Here is a 19,402-nt window from a genome sequence, read left to right on the forward strand (position 1 = left end):
ACACACACACAGAGCCTTTAACCAAAGTTCATAACCCTCATTCATAGCTATCATATATATGACTAGTCTACTTGAATCCCTTTGAAGTCAATGAGATTTAAGCAGCTTAGCTATTCTCATAGTTGCAGCCAATTATCACTTCTGAACTTCTCTATATTAGTTGTCACTCTGACAAATTGTTCAGACATGTGAAAATGTTTCTAGAGTAGAACTGAAACACAATTTCATACACCATTCTAAACAGGGCTAGATTTTCAAAATCTGGATCCAAACTTTTGAAATTTTAAACATTCCATTTTAAATTTTTGCTTTGAATGGTACTTTGATAAAGCTAAATCTTAAGGCTTCTGTATCAGTTTTAATCAAATCAGCTATGCTTTGCTTTTCTAAAAAGGAGAAATCCCTAAATCTCAGAGCAGGTATAACTGAACATTCAGAGATGAACAATAAAGAGGAATTCAAATGTTCGTAAACATATTTGAGCTAGGAATGTTTGCTAATGCACCTCAGCCCCAATGATTTAAATTAAAATGGGCAGAAAATGAAATAAAAGTCAACACTCAGTCCCTGACATTTCCAGGTCTGGTGACAAGAAGGAAGAGAAACAATTTTGTGTTTAAGTTTGCTGGACTATATTGATATTGACCTATGAAGACTACTGAGAATGGTGCGCACACACAAAACACTCTTTCCCTGAGTGTTGTGTTTTCTCTTTTGGCGGCCTTACAGGAAAGAAGAGGGCCTGGGTTCCAGATGAAAAGGAGGCCTACATTGAGATTGAAATCAAAGAATCCTCTGGTGGCAAAGTCACTGTGGAAACCAAAGATAAAAAGGTAAGCAATTTCTCAACTGATATACAAGCATAGAAAAGCAAGGAATTGAAGAAGTGTCTATGAATCACCATGTGGAAGAGGAACAAAGGAACAAGTTGCTTGGATCCTAACCCTTTCTTCTGTTTCCACTGTGCTGTCCTCTGTTGTGAACCGGGTGCTCCTTTGCAGAGTCTCTCCAAGAGAGGACAGTGCTGTGGAAATGGAAGATCCAAGCCAGTGTATTTAAGTATGGCACGTTGTCACAGATTTGAACTGATTGTTCTGAAGTAATCAAGAATTAAGACCAGCTGTTATGTCAAAGGTGTGGTGCAGTTGCACGTCCTCCACGGCTCCATGCTGTGCTGCTACATCAATGGGAAAATTGTGTGGGTGGGTGTGATAGTGTTATATCCTGCAAGTGTTCTCCACTCTTAAACTGTGGCGAATAACCACACATTGGTTAGTTCTTACCCAAAAAACCCAGCTTCCCACATAATCTCAGTTAGAGGGCAGCAGGTGATGGCGTTACATGATTCACTAGTCACACTTCTCCTGATGTGAGAACCTGCACTTACTCAAACAGATAATAATGCTATTAATGGTAGTATTTCAAAATATATACAATGGTTTATCTTAAGCGCACAATACATTTTGCATACATCATTTCAACAGCAACAACAAAAATAACAGTAATAATAAAGTTAATAATGAAAATGAGTCTGGTTGCCTAGAAAGCTATAATTTTGGCAAGAGACTTTCCATACATCTTAGGGATTTAAACAATGCCTTTAAGCAATGTATTACAAGACTGATAGTGAAGTCCTCCTTCCTTTAAAACAATTAACTGTCTTTCAGTTGTTGTACCAACAGTCTTAATGGTCTGCCTTGCTCAGCCAATTGCTGCAATGGTCAATTATCCAGTCAGTCTCAGAAAAGGATAAAAAAATAATTGGCTATGTTTGTTTTGAGGCTGTGCACCATTAAGCTGTAAGTCAAATTTCCTACAGAATTTATTACAGAGACAGGAATCATCTCAATTGTTTTTCTTAAATAAGGGATGTGTTCAAGAGCTGTCGAATATATGTTCTAAGATTCTTAGGCCTAATGAGAGCAACTGGTTGCTCTGACCTAGAAGTAGTTCAGAGACTGAACTAATTTCCAGTTTTATTTCAGGGATAATACAAAGTGCTGATTTGGTTTGCACTTCCACAGCACTGGCATTTCCTTCCTGGTGGAGGTGATAGGGTTGCCAAGTGTTGGGAATTCTTGGAGATTTGGGGGTTGACCCTGGGAAGAACTAGATTTGGGGAAGGACCTCAGTGGGATATGATGCCATAAAGTCTGCCCTCCAAAACAGACATTTTCTCCAGGGGAACTGATCTTTGTAGTCTGGAGCTCAGTTGTAATTCCAGAAGAACTCCAGGCTCCATTTGTAGGTTGGTGCCCCTGGGAAGTAACCATACTTCAAGGCTTGCATTCCTGTAGCTCAGTGGTAGAGCACATGCTTTGCATGCATAAGGGTTTAATCCCTGGCATCATATGCTATAAAATCTCCATTACCAACACTTGGAAAGTTCTCTGCTGGAGAGCTTCTGCCAGTAGGAATGGATCACTAGCTGGACCAGTGGCCTGACTCATGATAAGACAAGGCTTCGTTCATATAAGCATATGAGACAGATGTTTGATTGTCAGGGATAAAGGAGGTTATTGATTTTAGTGTATATTTTATAGGTATTTTAGCTGTAACCATAGGTGTTTCTGCACAGGGTATTTGCCCCCAGTCTGATGCTGTTGGGAAATGGGTTTCTTTTGTGCTTCCCTGCAGCATCATGGTCCATTCCTGTACCTTCTGAGGTTTCTTCAGCTTTTGTCCAATTTTTCTCAAACCTGTTTGATTATAAAGTGCCGCGTAGTTGAGAAGATTTTTCTGGCCGTACCCACACAGCAGCCATTTCCCCCATGGTAGCTGTTTCCTCTCCTTACTGCAGGGAACTTTTTAAAAAAATGGCAGTTTAGTACTGTTATATCATTATACCATTATACCAAAATATGGACCAGGTTGTCTGAATCCTCATTTTAAAAAGGTATGTTTCTAGTCCTATTCTTTGTGGAGATATATGTAAAAAGGAATTTCTCTACCACAAAATAAGCTTTTTTAAAAAATGAAAGCTGGAAACTCACAGAACCTGATGCATATTGTATATTGATATAATGCTATTAAATCATTGATTATAAAAAAGGCTAAGGAAACCTTCTGTGTGGAAACCCTGTTGCTCCTGTCCTGTATTAACTGCCACAGCCACAAGCCTGTCCCCGTGTAGAAAACATCAAACTGTCACCTCATTTACGCGGATGCCTCACTATGTGTCTTACAAAAACTTCTGATTGCTTAGATTTGTTTTTAGCCACCAGACATGTCGGCCTAATTAAAGTTACACTGGTGAGGTTATTTTCTTTTCATATGAGCAGTAGCATTTGTTAAATACAATTCGTTCTACTCAGGCACAGATGTGTAATATGATAGCTATTCCAATTCTTGGATTTATAGGCTCAAACTAATTCCAGTTATTATAAGTAATGAATTGTACCTTCAGCTGTTTGCCTAAATAGCCCCAGACTTTTCTGATTAAAATTCTGTGGCATATTATTTTGCTTAGGTTATATCTGTCTGTATAAATATGATTGTGGCAGCCACATTACACCCATAACAGCAATTGCAGGACAGTTTCAGGAGTCACACCAAGATGTGACTGACTTCTTCAGCCCCTAAGGCTCTACTTTTGAAAGTCAGTGGGGTTTACTTCCAAGTAAACCTATGTAGCATTGAATTGCCAGTCATTGCTCAGTTAATCATGGGGATCAACATCTGTTTTGCCATACTTCCAGACTAGTGTTGAGAGCTGGAAAATAAATGGAAAGTGGTTTCTTCAGAGTGAGCATTACTACACTTCACTCCAAAACCTGGGGATTCAACTCAGAGGGCTGCAGCTTGAGGATGAAATCTATGGAAATATGGACAGACTTCCCCTATGAAAGCAGAATGTACGGCTCCAGTCAAGATCTTTTCCCCTGGCTTTAAAGAATGGTCAGATTTCACGGGCAGGCCATGTATGCTAAACAGTGCCTCAGTGATATACCTCTTTGACCCAAGGGACAAATTACAGAAAGAACACCATCACCCTCATGCTCTGCTTGTGAACTTCAAGGAGCAATTGTGGGGGTGGGGTGGGTCCATTCATCCTCCAAGGAGCCTTCCTCCAACCTAAAGAGCCTTCTAACAACTTAAATGGCTCTTCCTCCAATGCAAGAGCTACTTAGGTTGGAAGAAGGCTTAACATTTGAGCCCAAAGGAAAAATGAGATATAAATATTTTAACAAACAAACTTTACTCAGTAGAGTGGAAGGAAAGGGATAAGATCTACCAATACAGCTTTTTCAAAAATGAACTGTGAGTTCTTACAGCAGGGAAGTTTACAATTTTGAATATTGCTACTTCTAAAGTTTAAATTAATGTTAATATTCTCTGTTTAAACCAAGCATATGGGGTTGGATGTGGCCAGTGTGGAAAACAGAATGTTAGATTAGGTAGATGTAGGCCTGATGATCCAACAATTATGTTTTATGATCTATTGTTTAGCAGAGATAATAGCAAAAATTTGAAAATGGAAGTGCCTGGAACTGACATTCATTAGCTAGATGAGAGTGAATGTGAAAATGGGATGTTAAATTTATTATGTATTTAGATATTTATACCCTGAGTGCCATTTACAGCATAGTTCTTCACATCTCCATTTTTTCCTATGTGAGTGACTGGCCCAAAGTCACTCAGCAAGCTTCCAGAGCAGAATAGGAATTTGAACCTTAGTCAGATTGTCCCTCCAAGCTAAGCCAACTGCAGGCATTGATGCAGAGGCTGTTTGTCCACACTCCAGCTGTGGCAAGAATGGCAATGGCGTCAACCCTCCAGCACCTGTAGCCAGCACCGCTAGTGCCTGCGGCCAGAATAAGTAGCTCTTACATCACTGCCTACACTACAGGGAGTACTCAGTTCTCCTTGTTCTTAGCCACTAGCGGTCCCCCAGGGCAGCAGTCCACTGGAAACTTCCTCAGTAAGTTAAAGGGTCAGGGCAGGGTGATATTGGAGTTTGTAGAACTAATTGTTCCATGTAAGAAATGTCACTTCATTACTCAGTATCATGAATGGTTTCATTTATTACCTGCAGACTTCTGTTGTGAAAGAGGACGATATTCAGCAGATGAACCCTCCCAAATTTGACATGATCGAAGACATGGCGATGTTAACCCACCTTAATGAGGCCTCTGTGTTGCATAACCTGAAACGGCGTTATTCAAAGTGGATGATCTATGTAAGTAAGAGAATATTACTCTGTCTGTGGATACCACATCCTGCCTCTGGATCAAAAAAAAAAGTGCCAGCTGGAACAGATCTCTCCCAGTTCATAAAAAGCAAGGGCTTACATACTATGGGACTGTTCCATCAGGCGCAGCAGTATTTGCTCTGAAATAATGTTTTTTCCATTTGCACAGGAGAGGAGGGCACTTTTTGTCAATTCCCTCCCCTCCTGCTGCAGACTCCTGATTTGCCCCCTACACTATTCATTTGAACCAACCAACCCAAAAGAAAGCAAAGAAGGATGCAGTGAGAGAGAGAAGGGGGGGGGAAGTCTCCTTCCTCTAACATGACCCCACTCTCACTGCACAGAATTCAAACCATATTTTCTCAGAACTCCCTTGCTTTTTCAAACAGTGATGAAATAGGAAGTCATTAAATTCCTCTCTTTTATTCTGTGCTCCGTGATCTGAAAAATGTATCCCTTTTCTGCTTGCAAAGACATATGATAACTTGGATTTTTGATTAACAAGAGTCCAGGATTTTATTGCAAATTCACTTGAGGGGGGCGGGGCGGGAATCAGCTAAACCATATAGCCAATTACCATGCAGTGTCTCAGTTTTATATTTTAGTAAGAGCTGAGAGAGGTGCAAAGAAATTTCAGAACCATTGACAAGGTTAAGAAACCAGTGGAAGAACACTTCAATCTACCAGGACATTCCATCAAGGACTTAAAGGTCACTGTAGTTCAACAGAAACCTTTCAAAAACAAAATCCAACGGGAAGCTGCTGAATTGGAATTCATATGTAAATTTGACTCAGTCAGGCTGGGATTGAATAGAGACTATGAATGGTTATCTCATTATCAGAAGTAACTGACTTCCTTAACAGAAGCAAACTGATCTCCATATCAGAAGCTACTGTTTGCATCTACTCCTCCCTCCCCTTTCCACCTATATATCTGACCAGTTTCTTCTTGCCCTCTGTGCATCTGACGAAGAGAACTGTGATTCTCGAAAGCTTATGCTACAATAACGTTGGTTACTCTTAAAGGTGCTACTGGACTCTTTTTGATTTTGCTACTACAGACTAACACGGCTAACTCCTCTGCATCTATGACCAAGGCTCAAAAGTCTACTTTTAGATATATTCAACATTAAGTTGCCCTCAAAGCAGCATACATTACAGACTTCATTTTGGTCAATTCTTTATGCTTCATAGCAGGGGTCATTTTGTAGAAAAAGAGCCGGAGGAACTCATTAGCACAACTCATTAGCATAACTCATTAGCATATGCCATGCCCTTTGCCATCACCCAAAGTGTGTCATTAGCATAACTGATTTGCATGTGCCACACACCCCTGACATCACCTATCCTGACTGTTTTGGACCCAATCCTGGCCATTCAGGGCCGAAATTGGGCCCAAAATGGCAAAAAGGGGCTGAAAATGGCCAAAAAGGGGCCCAAAATGATCAGGAATGGGTTGCTGCTGAGTGGGAGAGTAATCCACCACCCATCAGAGGCCTGATTTGGGCCGTTTCGGCCCCAATCCAGGCTGAAATGGGCCCCAAATGGCCAAGAGTCAGGTGGGTGGGACCACCTGACATGTGACCTCTTTGGGGCACTGCTTGAACTGTGTTCAAGTGCGTTCCCCCTCGAAATGAGCCCTGCTTCATAGTTATCAGAGATAAGATGCTCTTGAGTATTAATTACATGTAAGCCAAAATGTGGGGCAATAGTAGGTCTTTTCAGTCATTACATTTTACCATGCCTATAGGAAGAATGTGCTGCATGTGATTCTCCTGCTGCATGCTTTGTCCCTTTCAGGCAAAATGGAGATTATGCACATCAAGAGGATCATGTGTAGCACTTTCTCCCCATATCTGTGGTAAAACATAACGACTCAAAAAGGGCTGCTCATGGGGGAATGATGGAACTGCCTGCTCCTGACCTGGCTAAGTGAAATCTCTGATACTAGAGGGAGAAAAGTGGTATCCATCTGCACTACCTGCTCCTTTTCCTTCCCCTCAGACCTACTCAGGCTTGTTCTGTGTCACCATAAACCCGTATAAATGGCTTCCAGTTTATACTCCTCCTGTGGTAGCCGCCTATAAGGGCAAGCGGAGGTCTGAAGTCCCACCCCATATCTACTCCATTGCAGACAATGCCTACAATGACATGTTACGCAGTAAGTATCTCGCGATCCCTTCTCTTATAAATTTTTGGTTGGTTAACCCTATCCTTGGCACTCAGGAAGCAACACATACATTTCTTTTGAAGAATGTGTCTAATACCATAAATAAATGTAAAACTTCCCTAACAGTAGCTCAGGGATGTTCTCTTGTTCTGAGTAATAGATCCAAATAGGAAGTTCTTGGGGAAGAGAACAGAGTCCTTTCTCACAGAGCTGGTGAAGACATTATTTTTAAAAAAGGTTTTCTATTTGGCTTCGTGTGTGTGAGTTAATGTCTGAAACTGGAGCATGTGGAATGTCACTGGGACAACAGAGCAGAACCACAAGTGACGAAAGGCACAGATTGGACACTTGCCAGCTTCCCTCAAGTTTTGATGGGAAATGTAGGCAGCTTGGCGGAATGTTGGACAAATGACAGTTGAAAAGTCCATTGGACAGCAGTCAGAGAGCCAAGCTGCGAGACCAGGATGCCTACATTTCCCATCAAAACTTGAGGGAAGCTGACAAGTGTCCAATCTGTGCCTTTTGTCACTTGTGGTTCTGCTCTTAGTCACAGAATCACAGAGTTGGAAAGGGCCATACAGACCTTCTAATCCAACCTCCTGCCCAATGCAGGATCAGCCTAAAGCATCCCTACCAATATTCATCCAGCCTCTTCTTGAAAACTGCCAGTGAAGGGGAGCTCACCACCACCTCCCTAGGCAGCTGATTCCACCTTTGAACTGCTCTGACCATGAAAAAGTTTTTCCTAATATCCAGCTGGTACCTTTCTGCATGTAATTTAAGCCCATTGCTTCAAGTTCTGTCCTTTGCTGCCAACTGGAACAGCTCCTTGCCCTCCTTCAAATGACAGCCTTTCAAATATTTAAAGAGAGCAATCATGTCCCACCTCAATCTCCTCTTCTCCATACTAAACATTCCCAAGGCCCTCAGCCTTTCCTCGTAGGGCTCAGTTTCCAGACCCCTGATCATTCTCGTTGCTCTCTTCTGTACCCTCTCAATTTTGTCCACATCCTTTTTGAAGTGAGGCCTCCAGAACTGCTTACAGTATTCCAGGTGCGGCCTGACCAAGGCAGTATAGAGAGGGACTATGACCTCCTGCGATTTCGATGCAATGGCCCTTTTGATACAACCCAAGACTGAGTTTGCCTATTTTGCCACCACATCACACTGACTGCCCATATTTAGTTTACAGTCCACTCTTACTCCAAGATCTCTTTCGCATACACTACTACCCAGAAGTGTATCCCCCATCCTGTATTTGTGCTTCACATTTTTGTGGCCCAGATGTAATATTGTACACTTATCTACGTTGAATTGCATCCTGTTCACAACTGCCCACTTCTCCAGAGTATTCAGGTCTTGTTGAATTTTAACTCTATCTTCTTGGGTGTTTGCCACTCCTCTGAATTTGGTATCATCAGCAAATTTAATGAGTAGCCCATTTACCCCTTCATCCAGATCATTGATAAAAATGAGTCCACCTTCCAAAGCAGTGATTTTGTCCAGGGGAACTGATCTCTGACATCTGGAGACCAGGTCCCATCTGGCGATCTCCTTACAACAGATCTCCATACTACAGAGATCAGTTACTTGAAGTGCTGTGAATATGGATGTAGTAGTTTAGTTTATTCGGTGTTTAACCTGCCTTCCCCACAAGTGGGCTCAGGACGGGGTATAACAGTCATAAAATACAATTGTATAACAAATTGTACAATAAAATTCAGCAATTAAAATTATATATATACAAAAACCTCTGATGGTTGGCTACACATTCCTGCCCCCAGCATACAAAGAGGAGACAGATGGACAGATGAGCTGTACTCGAATACTGGAGACCGAGGGCGGGCTCAATGATGGTCCTCCTGACGCTGGCCTGGTGGAACATCTCCATCTTGCAGGCCCGCTGAAATGATACAAGATCCTGGCGGGCCTGAGTGTCCTCAGACAGAGAGTTCCACCAGGTTGGGGCCAGGACCGAAAAGGCCCTGGCCCCGGAGGCTGTGTGCCTGAGTGTATAGGCTGTGTGCCTGAGTGTAGAGGCTGTGTGCCTGAGTGTTAAACCCAACTTCCCTCATGCTTTTATTGGCATGTTATCCCATGCTCAAAGTGGTGACTTGCATCCTAACAGATGCCCCTTATCTTGCAGATCGTGAGAACCAGTCCATGCTCATCACGTAAGTGAACATATTGTTGTTCTTTTGACCATTATCTTGTACCTGTAGTCTGAAATGAACTTTAGGTAGAGGAAATTTTCCATCTCTTCCTGTCAAGTTGTTTAGTCACATCACAGAATATCTAGGGGTCATGGGTACTTTTTGACACTCCTCCCCTTCCAATTTGTCACCTAATCGTTCCTACATACACACCCAGGACAGATTTTCTGGCTGCTGTATATCAACTAACAGCTGCTACAGCCCTCCCAAGAGTATACTGCCAATGAATGTTGGAGAGAAAATTCCTGCTGGTGTGTGGTTTCTCATACTTCCTGTCTGCACCATCTGTTTCTTTGGGCAACATGTTTAATTGTTTCAAGGCATAAATGTCTGATAGGAAGCTTGATTAAATGGATCAATTTCCCAAGCAAAGATCCTGAGGCATCCATGAACAAAGCTGAGGGCCAAGCTACACATGACGAATGACACTTGAACTGCAAGTCTACTTCTCCCTGTTCACTTGCCCTCCACTCAATCCACTTGCCGTTCAAGTGTCATTCGTCATGTGTAGCTTGGCCCTGAGTGAAGTTAGAGGTAGTCTTGCACTTCCTGAGACCCATCAAGCCAAGCTCTAACCTGCTGGCCATGCGCTATGTCTTGTCAGAGGCTTGCCAAATCCTTACTGTAGCTACTGGTCGAGAGCAAAAGTCAAGTTCCTGGTGGGCTTCTAAATGGGACCAAGTTGCTACATTTCATTGGATGGGTGAATTAGAACTCGAAGAGTAAAATATTGTTCTATCACAGTAACACATGGAACTTCTGGAGCAATAATCTAAAGAGGCTGGGTGGCTGGCAGTATGTGTGTTTGGAGAGGGCAAAGGGAAGCAATTTCAGTGATACCTGTTGATGATAGCTTGAAAGAAGAAAACTGAGTTTTCAGAATGGCTGGGGGTACAGTGACATAAGAAGGGAGAGAATATTAGATGGGCAGATCTCAAGAGGGAAAAATATGAGGAGAAATGAGAGACTGGGAAAGAAGCAGCTGAGGCTAGACTGTGAAGAGAGAAAAGGGGGCAAGACACGCTACTGAAATTGCCATGGTAAGGAAGCTATATAAAGCTTTATCTGCTGCCAGAAACCCCCTGATGTGTGTAGCCCTGGCCATGGCCTAATTAGGTAAAGCAGGGACTGTTAGCTTGAGATGTTTGGCTTGTGTCCTGCAGAGGCCTCACCCCCCCGCCCCCCATGAGTGTGGCTCTTTGTGTGCTGGGATTACAATGGAAGAACAGCTAACTATAGGCATGAAATCAATGCCAGTCTAGTGCCAGAGGGCTTTGCAGACAGGAGGGAGATACTAGCTTGTGTGATAAGGAAGCGCAGACCCTGGAGCCACCCTGCTGAGCTGAGCTTGGGACACAACTTCTCTAATTTGGGGCTTTCTGCTTTCTTTTATTATATGGGTGAACTAAGTTTTCTTGGGTTTTATGATGGAAAGAAAGGAAGCTCTATCTCAATTCCATGCCCTCCTTTATACAGGGATTTTTGAAAGTGTTTTTTGTTTGACAGAAGTATGATGGTGCTTTCTCTGTAGTTGTGGAGAATGAAAGGAAAGTGAGAAAAGAAACCCAATTGTTCTCCAGGTGCTGTGGACGGGGAGCAGAGCCTGCCAGTCAAGCACCTGGCATGTCCTCCTCACGGCCATGCCTTTCCTTTCCTGGAGGATTGCTGACCACTTATGTCCCACTTACTCTTGCTGATGGCCAACAGACCTATTAAGAAAAAATGGTTCAACTGCAGCTGCTTTCCCCCCTATTCCTAGTCAATCACTTCCAATGGAAAGCACAGCTAGTAAATATTATGAGTGCGGGCAGTATAAAGTTACAGTGTTCTCAAATACAGTCGGTTCAAAGTAAGAGAGCAGCCTCTCTATTGCTTTTCTCTGTTTTCCCCAGAGGTCAAAGGGAGTCTTTCAGGACCACTTATTTTTGCAAGCCAGTATGGTGTAGGTGTAGGTTTTCAGCCTCTGCCCCTTTGAGCTGCAGACAGAAATAAAGATCAAGCCAGCATGCACAGCATCTTCTGTACCTTCAGGAGCAATGTTAGATAGGCTTCCTCCATCACATATAGCCCTTTAGCACCTATAAAGGTACAGGTAGTCCCCTGTGCAAGCACCGGATCATTACTGACCCATGGGGGGACGTCACACCACGACGTTTTCTTGGCAGACTTTTTACGGGGTGGTTTGCCATTGCCTTCCCCATAAAACTAACAAAATTGGGGGTAGGGTATGAGTTTTTGTGAGTCTCAGCTCACTTCTTCAGATATCTGAAGAAGTGAGCTGTGACTCACAAAAGCTCATACCTTACCCCCAATTTTGTTAGTCTTATAGATGCTACTGGACTCTTGCTGTTTTCTACTGCTACAGACAGACAAACATGGCTACCCATCTTGATCTGTATCGTCTTTTGTTTATCAAAGGTCTTGTACAGATGCAGTGCGTATGTGCATGCCAATTGCCAGCAAACCCATTTAAATAACCAACACTCCAAAGTTCAGGACTCATAGGGGAAGTCTCATATCCCCGTCTGTATTGCACATTTCTGGGTGGTCGGGATGTTGGCTGTCTGTTTCTGTGTGTGTCTGTGTAATCTTTGACCGTAGCTGCCTCACTTGCTTGACCTGTGTATTTTTATTGCTCTAAGCGGAGAATCTGGTGCTGGTAAGACTGTAAACACCAAGCGGGTCATTCAATACTTTGCCATTGTCGCAGCCTTGGGTGACTCTCCGGGCAAGAAAGGAGTAAGGCCCTCATTTGAAAAACTCTTTTTTTTGGGTTGCTGTTTTCAGTTTCCTTTGTTCCTGTTTTCTTTTTCTTTTTCTTTTGTCTTTTTTTGGAACTTTGGTGTTTGGCAGAGTGCTTGGCCTTGGCCTTTTCTTTTATTTGGAAACAAGCAAGGCTTGAAACAGTTGCTTTTGAGGAAAGAGGTTTTAAAAGTGGGCACTGCGATCCATGCAGAGGCTGCTTCTGGATTTTTGAAGACTCTCTTTCCTCTCACCTCTATGCCTTTTCTTTTCAAAAGAGGGTAAAAATACCCCAAAGACAGTTTGTAACTCTTTCTTTTAAGCCTTGCTTTTTGTGGTCTTGCTCTGTTTTCCATATTGTTTCCTTTTACTCTTTTTTATCTTGTATGTTTTCTTTCTTCTCCAACTTACTATTTCTCTTCTTCTTTTGTTTTTGCTTTTTTTTTTTTTTTAGATATCTTTGCAGTTGTTTATTTTCTTCTTGATAGATTTTGGACTTGGTTACGCAGAAAGAAATGCACCAGCATTGTTTTCCTTCCCTGGGTTTTTAATTTTAACTCTCTTGCTTCTTGATGCTTTTATTGATCTAATCTATTTAACATATTTTGGTGTATTTTTTTTCAATTGTTAATATTTTCTGGATTGGAATGGATAATACTTTTTGGATATTCTTAGAGGAAAAAAATGGAATGTCTTACTCTTTAGCTAGTAACTTTATGTGCTCTGACTCTGACTTTCTATTTCTGCAATTGTAAATGTGTTTTTCTGATCTTTTCCTAGCAATCTCCTGCTACTAAAACTGGGGTAAGTGTTAAAAAGACAGTGCTGATACAGGGTGTGCAGAAGTCTGCTGTTTGGAGGAAGAAAGATCACCATCCTCCTTGCGTAATCCTTGCAAGATTATGAATTGCCACATGTATGACCTCGTATTGCTCCTGCAGATCTCTGCAGCAGGCCCACCTAGGGTTGCCAATCTTCGAGTGGAGCCTGGGGATCTCCTGGAACTACAACTGCTCTCCAGAAAACAGGCATCAGTTTCCCCAGGAGAAAACGGCTGCTTTGATGGGTGGAACCTATGGCATTATACTACACTGAGGTTCCTCTGCTCCCCAAACCTACCATCCCCAGCCTCCACCTTCAAATCCGCAGGAGTTTTCCAATCCGGGGTTGGCAACCCCTAATCCCACTAAGTCAATAGAGCCTAACTACACAATACATTTACGTCCCTGAGTAAGGTCAACAGATGTGAGCTGCAAGTTCTGTGCTTCCCAGGTGTACATGGACCCAAATTAGATTGGGGCCTTGGTAAATGGGGACAGGGAGCTTAAGCCTTTCCATTTCATGTTGTTTTCCCAACCTGAAGCTGCCCTGGGGGAGCTGCTATTAGCCCCAATGGGAAAACATAATGTGTACTGATGGACTACATATTAAGTTTCTCCAGTAGGGCAAATGGTGGCTCCCCAAGGCCAAGTTGGAAAATCGTGTGTGTGCGCGTGTGTGCGTGTGTGCGTGTGTGCTTAAGCCCCTGTTCCCTATGAACTATGGCCCCAGTCTGAACTGAGGAACACTGAACTCCCAGACCAAGCCTGTTGAGCTGACCCAGGACATGAACAGGAAATGTATCATATAGTTAGGCTCTTGGTTTCCGGCTTATATAATGGCACTGTTGTGAGGATGAAGGTGATGATATGGAAATGTAGTGCCTTAGGGAATAGTCAGGCTCTATATCTAAATAATATATCTTAATAAAATAAATACCATGGCTGTAATGCAAGCACATTCATAGGGTGCACACATTGTGCTCCTGTTACAACTATAGCAAATGTGCAAGTGTGGCCCTTGCCATAGCTGGTAACTGGAGAGGCTTACTTGCAGGCATGGTGTCCTGTCATTGGTGCTAGATAAGATGATAAGTATAGTCAGTTCAGATTAGAAATTCAAATATCCATGCCAACTCATCGTTCTTTTAATTAAAATGGAAATGAAGAAAAAAGAACAGGAAACAGCAAAGTATTCAGTAAGGCTGGTAATGATTTTCCTAAAGACTACTGGGCTAGTTCTGATGTTTGAGCCTCCACCACACAGAGTAGCCCATCGACTCAGCCATGACTGGAAGCATGGGCAAACAGAGTTATCCCTTCAAAAGAGTCATAAGGCCCCTTTATTAATCGCCTCACTCATGCAAGTCACACCTTATACTGGCAGATATGACAGCTCAGTAATCTCTTTCTCCACATGGTTGTGTTCAGGAAGCCAATTCATATGAAGGACTTATTATAAATGTCTGGTCCAGCCCAGAGCAATCTAACAAAATCATACCTAGCCTCAACAATCACTTTATTTGTTTTGACATTTCTCCCCTGCTTTTCTTCCCAAAGAGGACTCACTTGAATGGACTTATTATGACATCATTCTTCCTTCCCCTGTTTTATCCTCACAACCATAACTAGGTTAAAGATGAGAGAGAATGGCTGGCCCAAAATCACCCAGTGAGCTTCCATAACAGAATGGGGATTTCAACTTGGGTCTCCCAGATCCTGATCTGAGACTCTAACCACTACAGCATGTTGGCTGTCAAGTTCATGAATATAAAAAATATTCCTAGGAGAGCCATTATGGACATTATATGACATATAGTGGTTACACTAGGCAAAGGGCTTCACCATTTGTTTCATGGATTGGTGCAGTTCCTACAGAGATGCCACACATATTATATGAAACGTGGTGGTAAAATTCTAGACTTTACTACACAATATTTTAATTCTGCTCTCATGTAAAAACCTAGCACATTAGTGACATTCCATGAGGTGCTGGTTTAGTATTTATGAGTTTTATTAGACCTGTAGGGCTTCCCTTTCCCTGAAATTGTATATTCGATAATTCTAGCACCGCATATCTGCCACTAATTTCTGAATAAAATTACCATTCAGGGTAACCACCGGGGATATGAATGATTCTCTGGTTGTATCTCTTAGGGTACCCTTGAAGATCAAATCATTGAGGCTAACCCAGCTATGGAAGCCTTTGGCAATGCCAAAACTTTGAGAAATGACAATTCCTCACGGTTTGTAAGTATAGTCAAAGCTAATGTGTCAACATATAGAATTTATACAGATCATACGCATGTGGATATGGTTGATGAATATATAGAGAATTATGTAATATAATTGACTGATGCATATGAAGCAAACATACTCCTTATCTATCAATTTGATTCTTGCCTGGTGTAACTGATTATATAAGAGCACTGTGGTCTTAAAAACAACAGACTCTCAGGAAGAGAGCGAGCTAAGCTGGTTCACTTGGAAGTAAGCCTCAAGTTGTTTGATGGGGCTTACTCCCAGAAAAGCATTCTTAGAATTGGAACCAGTGACCACCGTGTTCTCTTATGAGGAAGTCACTAGAAATTAAATGACTATGTAAAACATCCTTTGGGCCAAATGGGGTGGGCCATAGCTTAGTGGAGGAGCACATTTGCATGAAGCTCAATCCTCTCCAGGTCCAGATTAGAGGGTTATTGAGTATAGGTCCAGAAGGACCTCTTTCTGAGGCTTGGGGAGCCACTGCTATTTGCAATAAAATAGACAAGGTTGAAGATACCAATGGTCTGACAGTTCATAAGACAACTTATGTTGTAAGTAACTTCAGTTGACAAAGGATTCCTTAGAAAAGCTCTAGCATCTTTTTGGTTGCATGTATAGAATGGAGAAGTGATATATGTACCCCGCCTTGCACATGTTGTCCTGGATACAGCCAAAAATATAGGTAAACTGTTGCTGGATTTGACCAAGAAGATCATAGAAGAAGTCTTTGCATCCAGAAACAGAGCTAGCGTGGCCCCATAGCTAGACAAAAGCAGTCTGGAGGCCCAGAATAGAACAACCTTGGAAAGTGGCATGAGACAGAGGAGTAACACAGTTGTATGGCCTTGTGTAGATTAGAAAAGCTGTCTAACCCATAACAATAAAATATTGTGTATCAAGGCTCAGATGCAGAGAGCGTTTGAGAATGTCAGAAATGTCTAGCTTCACAGAAGTAAAGATATGATTTAAGGATGACTGTATTAGTTGAGAGGCCAAAATAAATTCATATATATGAGAAACTTGTGATTACTAATTTTACATAGACTTTGGTAAGATAAAAGGTAATAAGAATGAACTAACAATTTTTTTTATTTTAAAAAGTTTTTATATTTTAAAAGTTTTCAAATAGAGATAACCGTGTCTGGTGTTTGAAGTTATAAGATAATTAGTTAGCCAAGAATATGAGCCCTTATCAAGTGGGACAATTACTTATTGCTGGGAGATGATTCTGAAACCCTATAAATATAAGAAGCTGAACTGATCGGGAGCTTCTTCTTAGAAGGGGCTCCCTGCCTACGACCCCTCTTATCTCTGGGGTAAGATATTTTCTTGAACTCCTTTAATGATCTAAGCAGTTAATTTTTTAAAATCCTTTTTGTAAATTTTTATTTTATTAATAAAATTACAAGTCCAATAAAAAGGGCAGAGACATAGAAGAAATAGAAGAAAAAAATAAAAAAGAATACAAAAGAGAGAAAAAGATCTAAGCAGTTATACTGAATGGTTTGATTTTCTGTTGACTGAGCTAATATTAAGAATGCTGAATAATCATTTTAAATAGTTGAGAATGGAAATAGAGAATCTGTAATAGTATTACTTGTGTACTATACCTGGTAACGAACCTAAAATATCACTGAAGCTGTTTCCACATGTCCTTAAAGGGGCAGCCCACTCACCAAATGCTGGCAGCTTTTCCTCTTGACTCCAGATGTCTCTGTTTTCAAAATGGGTGTAGGGTGTTTACCGACTGTTTTTTAAGTGTTTCTTCAGCAAACGCACTTTCCCTGGTGTTTGCTTTTGGTGTGGCTTGACAGAGCCCCTTTTCTTCATTCTTGGACATGTGAATGCGAAAAGCGCTTAGAGGAACCCTCTGATCACCATCCAGCTTCTCCCCCTCAAGCTCTCAGCATGTGAACACACATGCTCAGAGCAAAAAAAAAAAATTGAAAGGGAGGTGGGCAATGGTGACGAAAGTGCCTGACCTCCCCTCCAAAGCTGTTTTTAAAGGGGCTGAGGCTGCCTGTGACCACAAAATGCAAGGTAAGTGCTTTTGGGAAGTGTGTGTGGATGCTGAGTTTTCAAGAGCGACTCAGCAAAACACACACAATAAGTGGGACAAGGACAGGAAAGACTGGCTGTGTGAAAACAACCATAGATGTACCTCTTGCCAGGAGCTAAATGAACTGATATAGGAAAGCCAACTAGATGCTTAGGGCTTCTAAAGTACACACCTGTATCTGAATCAGGCCTGATCAGAGTCATCCAGAACAATGTAATGCAATTAACACCCATGCAAGAAAAAGTAAGATGCAAAGAACGCTTTCAGATCTGTCAGGTTATTAGCAAATGCCCTTATTAAGTGGTGCAATATATAAACTAGCTTCTTTGCTGTCACATCTTAGGGCAAGTTCATCCGCATCCATTTTGGTCCTTCGGGGAAGCTGGCTTCTGCTGACATTGACATCTGTGAGTAAATGGCTAACGCCATTGTCAAATGACATCAGAATATTGTTCGATATAATAAAATAGCCCCATAATACAACTTCTTGTCTTTGTTTCTAGATCTGCTGGAAAAATCAAGAGTGATTTTCCAGCAGCCAGGAGAGAGAAGCTACCACATTTACTATCAAATCCTTTCTGGAAAGAAACCAGAGCTCCAAGGTAATAATAAGCCTTAAAATAATGTGCAGTGGAATCTGACAATCAGGGAAAACTGGCACAGAACTGCAGAACAGAATTGCCCAGCAGTCTGCAATCCTGGGTTGTTGAACAACTGCAGCTGCTGTCCAGATCAACAGAAGCTATAACTGTTCATGCCTTTGAAAGTCAGGTTAATCCTATGTTTGTGCCATTGGCATTAGTGCTTTATAGTAGTACATTTCTGAATGGGCTCAGTTTTCTAGCTAATATCCCAATGGACTGATTAGGTTCCTATGGATGCTGTTCAGAACAAAGGGCAATTTCTAAGTAGACAAAAGTTCCTGCCACTCGTTGCATTTCACCATATGTATGGGAAGAATGTGCTATGCGTAATCCTCCCAATACGCACAATTGCTGTTCTGTCTGAAAATGGCAATGTGCATATTTTCATAGGCTAAAAATATGCATGGTGTCCCTTCAGACAAAATGGTGATGGCATGTATTGGGGGAATTACCTGTAGTGTGTACTTTCCACAGATGTGGTAGAACAGAACAACTTAAAAGGGCTAAGGTGTTCAAATGCATCTGCAAGGATTATGTGTTAAAATGATACAGGCCAAAGCAAGTGTTTGTTTATTTATTTATTACATCTACAAGTGAGGCGAATGGGAGTAGTGGATCCTTTGGAGTTTTATTATTTGGGTTGAAGTTGTGATAAGTTTAATTGTGATTTATAAGCTGCCTTGAGCCATGAAGAAATGTGGGATATGAATATTTTGATGAATGAGTAAGTAAGTATACAATTGACCTGACCTGGATAACCCAGGCAAGCCTGATCTTGTCAAATCTTGGAAGCTAAGCAGGGTTGGCTCTGGCTAGTAATTGGATGGGAGGCAATGGCAAATCACCTCCTACCATGAAAACCCCACCAGGCGTCGTCATAAGTCAGCTATGACTTGACTGCACTCTCCACCACCAAGTATACCCTTAATGTCTGCATATCTTCCCTTTGGCTAAAGATGCAACTAATCAATATGGAAAGAAGGGAACATAATTGTATTTGTATTAGGTATATATTTCTATTTTAAAAGGTGCAAATAAAAATGTTATTTCACCAATGTGGCTCTCAGAATGTTCAGATGGGCTTGACAGAAGCTCCAGTGTCATAAATGTTTGTTTACTTTATATATTTAATATACTGGTTTACTGTGACACAGTGCTGGCAACTTACTGTTTCCCACTTTGTCTGGTATTTGAACCAATAACAGGAATCAGAAAATGTACCTTTGATGTTAATGAGTTTTCTGCAGCTCTGATTAATAACTCTGAGTATTAGGGTGTTCGCTGGGGAGAAGAAAAGTGT

At 41.7% G+C, this 19,402-nt stretch overlaps 1 protein-coding gene across 2 annotated transcripts in view; it reads left to right on the top strand.

The window, feature by feature from the left end:
• The window catches only part of MYH7B (myosin heavy chain 7B), a 64,945-nt gene that overhangs the window by 3,739 nt on the left and 41,804 nt on the right, over window positions 1-19,402 (top strand). For both annotated transcript variants that reach the window (XM_054980149.1, XM_054980148.1), the window contains exons 3-11: window positions 730-833; window positions 5,036-5,179; window positions 7,196-7,352; window positions 9,508-9,535; window positions 12,217-12,313; window positions 13,097-13,120; window positions 15,292-15,384; window positions 17,802-17,865; window positions 17,962-18,060. In XM_054980149.1, the coding sequence (XP_054836124.1) occupies window positions 730-833; window positions 5,036-5,179; window positions 7,196-7,352; window positions 9,508-9,535; window positions 12,217-12,313; window positions 13,097-13,120; window positions 15,292-15,384; window positions 17,802-17,865; window positions 17,962-18,060 (810 nt within the window). The remainder of the gene's footprint in view (window positions 1-729; window positions 834-5,035; window positions 5,180-7,195; window positions 7,353-9,507; window positions 9,536-12,216; window positions 12,314-13,096; window positions 13,121-15,291; window positions 15,385-17,801; window positions 17,866-17,961; window positions 18,061-19,402) is intronic.

This window comes from Eublepharis macularius, chromosome 5 (genome assembly GCF_028583425.1).
Source record: "Eublepharis macularius isolate TG4126 chromosome 5, MPM_Emac_v1.0, whole genome shotgun sequence".
In the NCBI taxonomy this organism is placed as follows: Eukaryota; Metazoa; Chordata; class Lepidosauria; order Squamata; family Eublepharidae; genus Eublepharis; species Eublepharis macularius.